The sequence below is a fragment of the Castanea sativa genome, chromosome 12 (assembly GCF_040712315.1).
Source record: "Castanea sativa cultivar Marrone di Chiusa Pesio chromosome 12, ASM4071231v1".
NCBI classification, from domain to species: Eukaryota; Viridiplantae; Streptophyta; class Magnoliopsida; order Fagales; family Fagaceae; genus Castanea; species Castanea sativa.
In genome coordinates this window covers 16,747,366-16,759,852 of record NC_134024.1, presented here as the reverse complement: position 1 = coordinate 16,759,852, position 12,487 = coordinate 16,747,366, and the positions used below count along the sequence as shown (strand labels likewise).

General features: G+C 32.8%; 1 protein-coding gene and 1 long non-coding RNA gene across 2 annotated transcripts in view; both read right to left on the bottom strand.

Moving 5' to 3' along the window:
- The window catches only part of LOC142618208 (BEACH domain-containing protein B), a 55,954-nt gene extending 49,690 nt beyond the window's left edge, over positions 1-6,264 (bottom strand). Inside the window, exons 1-5 of the mRNA XM_075791114.1 lie at positions 6,114-6,264; positions 5,309-5,539; positions 3,335-3,398; positions 1,415-1,649; positions 418-594 (exon numbers count right to left, since the gene is read on the bottom strand). Coding sequence (XP_075647229.1) covers positions 418-594; positions 1,415-1,649; positions 3,335-3,398; positions 5,309-5,433 — 601 coding nt within the window. The 5' untranslated portion in view covers positions 5,434-5,539; positions 6,114-6,264. The remainder of the gene's footprint in view (positions 1-417; positions 595-1,414; positions 1,650-3,334; positions 3,399-5,308; positions 5,540-6,113) is intronic.
- A 2,556-nt stretch (positions 6,265-8,820) lies between these two features.
- On the bottom strand, positions 8,821-12,079 carry LOC142621002 (uncharacterized). The gene is made up of 2 exons (XR_012841674.1): positions 11,856-12,079; positions 8,821-9,098 (listed from the first exon to the last, which is right to left on the bottom strand). It is a non-coding gene; the product is annotated as an uncharacterized LOC142621002 (long non-coding RNA).
- Positions 12,080-12,487: the final 408 nt, after the last annotated feature.

Genomic DNA, 12,487 nt, shown 5'->3' with positions numbered 1-12,487 from the left:
TGTAACTCATAAAACTAGTAATTATCGGATTTGTGAGGTGAGACTCAACCACTTCTTTAAAAAGAATCGTCAAGGAATATTTCTGCGTAATGCTGTTGGAAATGTGCTATAGTAAAAAGAAGAAACAAAATGAAGGATGCAAAAGGAGGTTAAAAAAATTGTGGCTTCATATAAAAAGATGACATAAAAGCACAACAAAACAAAACTTCAGGCTTTAAATTTCAGTTTCACAGCACTAATGCAATGAAAGACAAGATACTACATATCCACATATTACCAGATCTACTTAAAAGAAACCACAAGTTATAGCACCACTGGACAATATTACAAACAAAAGGTACCAGCACCAGAAAGAAAATTTTCTTTGATAAGTACACCTTAAAAAAAATGCACAAGAAATAACAACATATACAATACCTTTCATCAATGCTGTAAGCTTTTGAATCCCACCGTAGTATCCAAAAACCCTGCAATTATGCAGTGAACGTGTAACAACCGTTAAAGCATCCAAGATAGGCAATCCTTCAGAAGTAATACTAAAGCTTGTGGAAGCCCCAGATGAGCCTGTTGTTGATCGCATCATGCTGGTGTTTACTGGATGGTTGATGAGCAAAACAAGAATAATTATTATAGATAAAATATAAAAATATTGATTAAAATAAATTTTTAGCCAATGTATATAAAATGTAATAAAAAAGGGAAGTAACAATGAAGGCTATGAAGCAACCAAAAACAAAAAGCAAAAGCTCAATGAACCATGGACGTAATTCCAGAAAATGTGTGCAATTTTCAAACTCAACTTTGAGAAGATTCAATGGCTTCCCAAACAAAGGATACATGAATATCATATCTTGAATAATGAACAAAACAATAACAATTTTAGGTAAGACTTCTGCAGCCAGGGTGTGGGAGCAAGCAAACTGTCAAGAATTATTCCAAGATCATAAATACTCAACAACACAGAAAATATGCCAATGACCATTAGGTCATATGGGAATTCCTGGTGTTTCCAATGTGCATAAATAAGTAACAACAGAAACATTAAAAATTCCAAGATTAGGGACAGACAGAAACTAGTTGTAACGCAATCTAAAGCTATTAAATTCAGGAGAAAGCCATGTAAATCATGAAGTCAATTTCCAATGTTCTTAAACTGCTCAACTTAAAAGAATTTCGATCTTTTGGAATTGAAAGAAATTTATTTTCACCAACCCTAATGAATGGGCTTCTAACATTCGGTCAGTCAAGAAAAGTTACATTAGTAATTTATTATCAAGATCCAATGGACCAAGAAGACATGCCAAAAGAATGGATTTTTTTTATTTATTCTAGCAAACAGTTCGCAAAAGGTATTTGTTTTGACAAATAGCCTCCTCAAAGTAATCTGAGATGTAGCAAATATATTTCAACTTACACTCGTTAACTAGAGAAGTTAATGTTGTGATCTCTTCAGTCAAAACTGATATTATTTCAGCAGGATGGCCAGCAGAGCAGCCACAAACTACATCATTGGAATATGACATAAACTCTTCAGGTTGGATGGTAGTTGAAGCATCCTCTGACAACTGGCCATAGTTAACTGGTTCCCAGTTCTTGTACACCACCAGAAATTGCTTGAGGAAAACATGAAACGACCTTTTCTTTTCCACCTAAAAAGTTAATGGGTTAGACAATACCAAAAAAGAAAGGGGTGTCGGGAAAGAGTACATGAATCAAATGACTAGACATAACAGGGAACGGATAAAGCAATTATCGTCATCAATTACCACTCCATCTTGCAATTTTATTACTAAAAATAAGGTAGAAATATATGTGATCTGAGGCAGGATTAAATGGGACAAGGAAAGCTATGCCCAGATCTCAGACAAGCACATTACATCTAGACCTCAGTTTTACAAGTAAGTTAACTTGTCAGTAAGTGCACTATGTCCTGTCAGACCCAACAGCAAACTTTGGACAAGAACCTTATGTCCCAACTAAGGATTCTGTGTATCAGAAGACTAATTGCAAAATACCATACAGGAGAACATATTGGCGTCTCAAAGGAAATGGTAAGTTTGACACCCAGTCTTTCTACCACAAGATTCAGGATGCTCAGAGTTCTTTGTTCCCTTGAAAGGGTGTTTGGAAAACTAAGGTTCCTAAGCAAATGGCTTTCTTTTTGTGGACAGCTGCTCATGGTCAGATTCTTACTTTGGATAATCTCATGCTTAGGGGTCACTCTTTGGCAAATCGGTGTTGTATGTGTCATTGTGATGGGGAATCAATGGACCACTTACTTCTTCATTGTCCTGTTACACACACCCCATTTATTTTTATGCTTCAAGCTTTCAACATTCATTGGGTCATGCTAGGCTCAATGACTGGATTGTTATTTTGCTGGCATCAATGGCTTGGGAATCATTCTTCAAATATTTGGAATTTGATTCCAAGTTGTTTGATGTGGATTGTATGGTTGGAACGAAATCGCCACTCTTTTGAGGACACTAAGAAGACGTTGGAAGAGTTAAATGTTCTTTGCCAGCGTAGTGTTTTTTATTGGTCTCGTTGTTGGGATTTTACTGATTGTTCCTTCCTCTCAGGGTTTATGTTTTCTCTTAGTATAGCATCCAGATTTCTTTCTCTTTGTTATTTGTTTTTTCCTTTTCCTGTTGTTAATCATCATGAACAACTTGTATTTTTCCTTACTATTTTCATTAATAATATTTCTCTGATTACCTATCAAAAAAAAAAAAACATAAATGCTAATACAGTTTGGTTGCGATTGCAGTACTTATCAAAAATAAATAAATATGAAAAAAAAAAAAACATTTCAATTGTTTCATTAGGTTGTTTGTCTTTCTCAAAACACCTTGAATTTTTTGGAGTTGTTATATTTTAAGTGTTAACATAAATTATTTTTGTATTTACTCGTGTTACCTTGTATACTTCCTGTGTACTGGTGTGGCAAACCTTTTTTGCATTTTTCTAATAAAATTTATTGTCTTTCAAAAAGCTTTTATGAACAGTTAAGATAGCAGCATGATGAATTAACCAACCCCTTTAGTTGCTATATTCAAGAAACACCTGTTTATTGCATTTATATGCAGACAATGAACATAAAAATAATTCTTTGGAGCTGAACAAAAAGCATAACTTAGATTATTCTAGTTTCAACATTCACTATAATCCTCTTATTTATTCCTAAAGGATAGCTACTTTTTTTGTTTCCGAAAACTGGGGAAATAGGGAAATTTAAGCCTATGAAATAAACGCCCCGGATTTTTATAAGGAAATAATATCAATAGCCTCTATGAAGCTAGAACCTTTAAGAATTTTGAATTGAAGCATTTACCTTATCAATGGCTTTCTCATATCTCTCCCAAAGCGTATTTAGAACAGCCTCATTACCGACTTCACTGAACAGAAAAGTAAACAAAAAAAAAAAACAAAAAAACATGTGAAACTAAACAGAATGATCAGGGCTTCAATCCTACATAAAACTGAAGTTAAATAAAAGGCAACAAAACTATTATCCAGAAAAGGGTAACAAAGGTACCTGCAATCCAAATAATACATACAGCAAATGTCTTTCTTATGGTTCAAAAGAAACATAAAGCAAATGTCTTTTCCAGAGTTCAAAAGATACATACAGCAAAAGTCTTAGGACATGTAAGTAACGTGAACTGAAGGCTTATATCACTGTCATTTTAGTGCTCAAGGATTCCATAATCAAGAGACCCCAAAACAAATTTTTAAAGACATTAGTCCCCATAGTGCATGTTGCATTTCTATATACAGATCTCCCCATTCATAACAACATACTTATCACATGTATCAACATTTGCTCTATTTCTTAAAACTAGATAAAAACAACAAAAAGATGCGCATCAATGAAAAAACCCATTCTGTGTTACACTGCACTCTCTTTGATTGGGCTAGGTGTTGGGGTTTCACTGATTGCTCTTCCACTTTAGTCTTTCTAGCTTCTCTTAGACCTCCTTCCTGATCTCTTTGTATTTTTTTTTTCTTTGTGTTCATTCTCATGAACTCTTGTCATTTTTGATATAGTTAATAAAATTGTTCCGTTACTTATCAAAAAAATAAAACAATGTACATGCTGATCCTTAGTATGGCATCCAACTTTTGTCTTATAAACACCAGTATTCAGTATTCACTCTGTGGCATCACTTAGCCCCACGTCTTGCATGAAATCATGAATATGTAAATGTATACATCTATATAAATGGAACTATTTCATTTTTAAAAAAGAGAACATGATGACTCGTAGACAATCCAACATAAAACATTTTAAAAAATTAATTAATTAAAAAACCCTTCTTCTTTTGTCTTATAAACACCAGTATTCAGTATTCACTCTGTGGCATCACTTAGCCCCACGTCTTGCATGAAATCATGAATATGTAAATGTATACATCTATATAAATGGAACTATTTCATTTTTAAAAAAGAGAACATGATGACTCGTAGACAATCCAACATAAAACATTTTAAAAAATTAATTAATTAAAAAACCCTTCTTCTTTTTTATAAGTAAAAAAAATCATTGAAATAAGATGAGAAAAGTATGACGAATCAAAGCACACAGGCAGGGTGCTATGATACCAGAAGAATATCAAAACCAAATAGCCATGAAAGTAAAATAAAAATAAAAATAAAACAAGTAAATCAGAAAAAGAGAAGGAAAAAAAAAAAAGACCTTAAATTAAGCTCTGAAGCAAAGAAGCTTAATATCACAAAAAAGACACATGAGAAAAAAAAGGGAGACATAAGTCACACCAATGAAAAAGCACCGAACTTTTATTATACGGTTTATAGGAGAATCTTCCTTCAGTCCTCAAGATTATCCAAAGCCCTCCCAAGCTCACATTGAATGTATTAATGCCTACATTGATTGCTTGGCTCCATAGCAGTCCTATGCAATCTCTATGGTTTTTCTACTAATATTTTATTAATAAATTTATATCAAAGACCTACTTGCTTAAAGTCTCAGGCACACCTTTCAAAGGTGTTGAAAAAAACTAAGAAACCAGCTTGTTTAGTCACTTTTGTTATTTCCATAGGCTTCAAGTATAAGTTAATTCCAAAACTCACTAAGTTCCTTCCAAAACATAAATTGAAATTGCATAAGGGTAACTTTATGTGTTTTTTTTTTTTTTTTGATAGATAAGTGTAATTTCAGTCAACAGTTAAATAGCTAAACGCTCTACTTCCTCTGGCCCATAAAAAGCTAATATAACTACCAGGATACTAAAGTCGATTAACGTAATGAGTCTATAGTCCAACTATAGACGTTGACATTAAATACCTGAATCGAATTTTTGGACCAGGAGGAGAGAACCTCTGAGGCTGTGACCCTGAAGCAGCAGGCTCTGCAGCTTGGCCACTGGAAGTCCTTCGAATAAGGTCAGCAACACCCTTCACGATATTCATGCTTCCCCCACCTAAAATTTGTAGGGAAAATCAACACTTCATAATCCAGTAATCAAGGTATAAACAGTCATTCCCGCCCATCACTCTCGCCGCGCGCCCAATGCCCCTATTTTCATAGCCAAATTTCAAGTTGGAGTAACTGCTTATTTCTTCAATCAATGAAAACTAACTATAAATAAAATTTAAAATTTTATAAAGTAAAAATAAAAATTAGAAACAATACCTAATTTCTTAAGCAAAAATAAAAACAGCTCAGCTATGTCCATCACGATTATTTGGCTGGATTAAGTTGAAATTATTTTCTTTTCTTTTTTTTTTTTGGTTAAGTAAAGTTGAAATTATTTTCATTTTCGCGAAGAATTAAGAATTCGAAAGTAATATCCAAATGCTATTAGCAATCAAATAACAAAGCTATTCAAACCATAAACGAACTAATGGTTAGAATGAACTAAATAAATAAACACAACGGAAAATTCGAAAGCGACTTGATTAGGAAAAACCAGCGAATTGATCGAAAACGAAAGCCAAACAGCACATTGAATATTCGAACACTTGGAAAAGCATAGAAAGAAGATGAAAATGACTGTGCGATTACATAATGAGAAAATTTAATTAAGTATAACGGAAATGAAAAATGCTATCTGTATCTACGTTGAGCTTTATGATTTATCAAAGTGTACCTTGCGATGATGATGATCAGATCGAAGACTCAGTCTCTGTGCGAATATTCTAGGGTTTTTGAAGCAAGATCTAATAAAGCTTTGAAATTCTTCGGAGCTTCTTCAATGGCGTCAGCGTAGAATCGAAGAAAATGAACGAGTGCGATTAGCTAATTTAAAAAATTAATAATAATAATAATAATAATATATTTGTGAACAAAACCCTGCGAAGGCGTTTAATTTCGAGATTACCCTCCTGGGATTGATCTTCGTGTCGGTGATAGATTACGCCGCCGTATTGTATGGCTTTGGTTGTCTTGTGTGATAGATTACGACGCCGTATTGAATTGCTTTTACTGTCTTATACTGTAGCACAGCGTGACAAATAAGATTTTTAAGGGCTTGAATGTAAATGGCCTCTTTCTCTGTGCCACTGTATAGATGTTATCTTTCCGTATGGGCCACGATACAGAAGATGCTATTATTACATTATTTTACAAAAGTTTAAAATGGTTTATACCAAAAAAATTTAAAATAGAACTAACAAACAGTATAATAATGGAATGGGCCAAAATGGCCTTCTATTACTGTTCATGAATATATATATAGAGGAATATACCACTATTTCATAAATATGTAAAGGTTTTTCATTTTTTTTATACTCGAGTTTAAGAAAATCAAATCTTAAATGGTAATCGAGTTCCATGAACTCAAATTCTTTGAAAAAATAGCCTTCAAAATAATCGAAAAAAATTTGATAAAACTCGAGTTCCATCAACTCGAGTACCATTTAAAATTTTCAATAGTACTCGAATACTATTTAAAACTCGAGTTTCATAAACTCAAGTATCAAAAAGGTAGTAAATTGCTACTTATTTCTGAAATAGTAATAGATTTCTATATATTTTGCCTAAAGGTGCTATAGTGTCATTTTTGCCAATAGAATGGAATGTAACTAATATATATTATCTTTAAAATATATACATATACACACACATATGCACTTCTTATCATACTGAATACTCATTAACTGTTATCATCAAACCAAAATAGTAATTGGATTCGTTTTTATGTTGACACAAAAACAATATAATAAATATGGATAACTTGTAAAATTACACATTGATATGTCTTTTTAAGATTATATTTTTCACTTTGTGTTTGCAAACAAAAGCCAGTTTTGAGAAATTACTCCATAACTTCTTCTTTTTTTCTTTTTTAGATTAGTAAGTAAGTTATGCATGTACACAATAGATCTTGAACCCATGATATCACCTTCCACCTAAAATGAAGAGTCAATTGAACTAAAACTCGTTGACAAGTGATTCATAACATATGTTACATGACAAGTGATTCATAACATATATTATGTGTCATATTGCAAGCAACTTATAAAAATATATATGTTATGCTGCTCCAACCATGCTTTAAGAAATTTATTTATATTATAATGGAGTCCTTAACTTCTTATCCATTTGCATTAGATAAGGCTAATTTGCCACAATAATTATTTCCAAATCAACAACTTATACTTATTTTAAGTTTATTTAATATTTCGGATCCATTATTTATTATTTATTAAATTACTAATTTACTCTTTGAATTATTTGACAAAATTCAGTTTCAACCCTTAATTATTAATTATGTTAATTCACTCCACAACTTTCTAAACCAAGTTATTGTCATCACTCATTACAATGAGTTTTAGTTAACTCAACTGATGAAATCTCTAATAGTTAAATAAAAAATTTAGGTTCAATCTTTACTTACACAAAAAACCAATTGGTATCTTAACAATCGTCATGGACATTATAAGTTAGAATTCTATTTATAAAAAAAACAGTTAAATGTCATCTGGTAATAAATTGGTTTAAGGCAAAAGAGTTATAGTGAAACAATTAAACGATTGATGAAAAAATTAGGATTTTTAAAAATGCTTTGAGTACCAAATTAGAAATGTACCGTTAATTTTTATGTCCCAAGGCCTTCCTTTTTCCATAATTGACTAATCCTTACATAATATTTGTCAAACTAGCATCAACAATACAAGTCGTCGTTTATCAAAACAAAAAACAACACAATTTGTTACGTTATGCACCTAAATCTGAACAAATTTCATGTCCAAAACAAGATGTCTTCCTGCCTATCTAGGGCACTGAAGGCAATTGTCCTTGTCAAATAGTAGTTAGTTTTCAATTCCTAATTGCAAATAGAGATGAATTGGATAAGAAGCAATAAAAACAAAGGATATAAAACACCACACTATCAAAGCTAACCAAAACATAGTTGGTAAAATTACTAGAGCTGCTTAAGGATAAATTATAGAGGAAAAATTATACAGTCCTCATGGTGGACCACGTCACTTGTTCATCATTCTACTATAAGACTCTCACTTGTTTAAAATCGTTGAGTCAGTATTCAGTTTATGTTTAAAAAAAAAAAATTTGACTCAGCAATTTTAAACAGGCGGGAGTATTTTAGTAAAATGGTAAACCACATCACTTGTCCACCATAAAGACCTTATAATTTCTCCTACTTAATACAAAATCATGACTCTCAATGTTCAGGACCTTTTATTGAATAAGTAAACTATGAAAACCACCTTATTAGGCCATTGCTCCAAAACAAATAATGATAGAAATAATAAATCAACACTTATTAGGCCATTGCTCAAACATTCATTCAGACTCAGTATCATTCGAATAAGAATTCATGAATCATATTGCAATTTAAATATAAGTAGTTACTTTCATTCAGAAAGAACTTCATCAGTGAGTTAACAACCACAAATACAGCACTGGAACATTACTCACATTTTGGTTCAGAATCTCAAATTATTACTCATAATATTATTCATGACCCAATCAAAAATCAAGTTTGCTAAACAAATGTACTGAACAAAGCAGGGTCCTGCTACAACCTTAATGCCAACTGTCCACCTCCTTTGTTTTACTTAGTTGCTGGTGGTGCATCTGGCCTCTTCTCTCGTGGTGTAAGGAATGGATCCTGCAATTTGAAATATAAGAAAGAAACGTATACTGATCACAATCTCCCAATTCAAATTAAGGACAAATTATGGAGAATTAAAACACCGCATAGTATAACTAACACAGCAAGTAAAATGAGCAGGTAGGTGAACTTTGCAGAACAGCAATTCCGGTTCAGACACAATAGGAATAAACTACCAATACTGCTAAAACATCTGTGAGAGATCATGACAGTTTAATCCTAATACAAGGAAACAAAAACTACTTTGTCATTTGAATGTGACATCTGCGTTCTAAACTCATCTTTCAGGATTCTCTCACAGTAGTTTACTGTGAAATTTTGTATTTTGACATATTTTGATACAACACAAGGAACTCTAAAAAGGGCACTTGTATTTTGAGGGGGGAAAAAGGGTAAGAAAATAGAAGTCAACATCAGGGTGGTTTGGAGTCAACACCAAGGGCTGTAGGTAGCAACAGCAGGGGAAAAAAAGAGATAAAAACCTAAGTGTCAGCATCTAAGGTTGTTTGGAGTCAGCACCAAGCATGGAAAGAATGATGGAACCTAGGAGTCAACACTTGTGGTTGCCTAGAGTCAATGCCAAGCAAAACAAACAAAGATAGAAACCTTGGCTTCAACGCCGAAAGTTGATTGCGGTGGGAAACCATTCCAATAAGATTTCTTAATGCAATTTGATTTAAGTAGAGTTTCCAAGTTTCAGCAAACATAAAGCCCATAATGAACAGGATTAAAATCCTCTAGAATTCTTAGGGTAACTTCATCCTAGGTTTCCTAAAATCATCCATTCATTTTGTGTATTAGATTTTACCATTTCATCAACATTTTGAAGGATGTTAAATAACATGGTAACACCATTTTGGCATCAATTTAAATTATTGATGATGTGGGAAAATCCAATCCACTCAATCCAAAATGGATATATAAGATTTTAGGAACTCCATGATGGAGTTACCTTAAGAATCTAGGGGATCCTAGTCCTAATGAAATTACATCAAATATGGAAATAAAAATGTAATAGCAATCAAATCCCTCTAATAGCATCAATAACAATCTTCAGGTCCAACAAACTCAATTAGCACCAATCAAGTCCAATGGGTAGAGGGCTTTATCTAGTGTCCACACCATATTTTCTTTCTAATTCAAAATCCAAAACTGTAAACTAGTCAGTTGGAGAGAAGTTCACACTTCCCCTCGGTTTGGTGTGTTAAGGACTTAAGGTAGGAAAACATATGAGAGAGTTAGAGAGAGATATTTTGCTTCTTCTTTTTTTTTTTCTAGGTAAGAGATAGAGAAAAGTTGGACTTCTGATTATTAAAAATTCAAGAAAGCACCATCAAATTAAGCTTGATATAACTACTTTAATTCATTCTTTGAGGAAAGTCAGGAAACTAAAAAATTTCACAGTTTTAATGTCTTCCAACTTTCTAAGGTTTTCCAAAATCAAGCAGAGCTTATAAGTTTCTATTTGCTTCCCTGGATGCCCAAATTTGGTAAATGAGATGTGACCATCCAGTCAGACAAAATAGGAGATCAATTCATCATTCTAATTGTAACGCTGGTGATCTATACAATAGAGAAGATCCCAGTCCCAAAACAGAAAAATGTATAAGGCAAGGATGCTTGACCTGTCTCCAATGAAAGAAAAATCCTAAACATATCAAACAAAGTCACTTTCTATTGTTTCGAAAGTGTGATACTCCCATCAAGAAAGTACCCATCACTCCTCTTCCCTGTGAGGTGAGAGGGATTTCTCATATCATTATCATAATCCAATATTCTCAAACACCAAAAAAATCCTCAAATTATCAAGAATTTTGTGGGTTCCAGTAGGATCAATTGGAAAAGTCTTTTGTTGTTGAATAAAATTCCTATGGTCAAATCCCGCCTATATAAAATATAAAATAAAAAAACCATTGGTGTCTCAGCATGATGGTAAATAGCAATCCTCATGGAGAGGATGCCATGGGTTCAAATCTTAAATATCTTTCCAACACATTTTTTTCAAACCTCATCACCAATGAAAACACAATAGTTGGAATAAATGACATCTAATTTTATCACTCAACTAAAAGACATTATTCATTGACAAAGTAGCTCATGAACATGAGTACATAAGAGCTCACTGCATCCAACCAATCGACATAAAACAAAACCTTAGTGTCAATTTTTTTGGGTTCAGCTATGGATCCTCAACAATATTTAGTCAGGGTTGGCCACATCCTACCAATGGACATAATCTTTTTTTTGTTGACAAAATACAACACAAAGACTAACTCACTATTATAGGTTACAATTAGCTTAATTGGTAAAATCTCGTGTCAATAATTAAGAACTTGGTATCAAATCCAGCCTACTCCAAAAATAAACCCATTGGTATCTTGAGCTAATGAAAATATTAACATCAAACCAATCCATGTAAATTGCTAAATGGTGATAAAAATAAGTTACTACTCAGTACAAGAGTGAAACATTTTATACATTTTTGGACCCAACAACAAAAATCAAATTCAATAAAAAAAAATATATAGCATTCATTAAATAAACTGAACTGATCAATTTTTAAACCCTAATCTTCAAAACTGACACTAAAATCAAACTCAGTACTAAAACAGATCCTCTGTCACATATAAAAACCAATTTATAGAACCTATCAGCAAATCAAGCTCAGAATAAAATCTGAACAACAAAATAAAAAATACCCACACACACACAAACCAAATTTAAAAAGTTAGAGAGGTTTTTTTTTTTTTTTACGTTTTTAACGAAGATGAAATTGGCGACGACCACAGCACCGACTATTCCGCCTAGAATTGAGACTGGGCCAGTAAGGAGACTCCATTTCCTGTAGATCATCTTTTTCCTTGTTCTTTTTCTTCTTCTTTTGCAAAATGCTATCTGTCAATTTCTTCTACTACTTCTTCGTTTCTTCTTTTTCTTTTACTCAATTCAATGAAAGAATTAATTCCAGATACCTAAAATGCCCTCATTGGAATCTATGTAAGTTGTAAGGAGGACCAAATTGTCAACAACTTAACATTTTGGGCTTTCGGATGCTGTGTTTGAGATGGGTGCCCATTGGTGATTGGCCCAATTCCCATGTTGGGTGTAAATAAGAATTAGACCTTGTAAATGGGTGGGCCGACTTCCATTTTACCCATGTAACTGTTGCATTCCCTAATTAGTGTACCAAACATGTCCATACTGTTTGGAACGGCACGAAATAGTGTAGTGGTGACTGGTGAGTCAATAAAAAATTAAAATTATGGAAGAAAGTTATACAATCACTTTTTGTCTGTCACTCATATTAAACTTCTCTAAGGCACTTGGCCATTGGAGCCTCCTTGGCCAGCCTCCAAGTTGTTCATGATGGAAACTGAGTTTTTTCT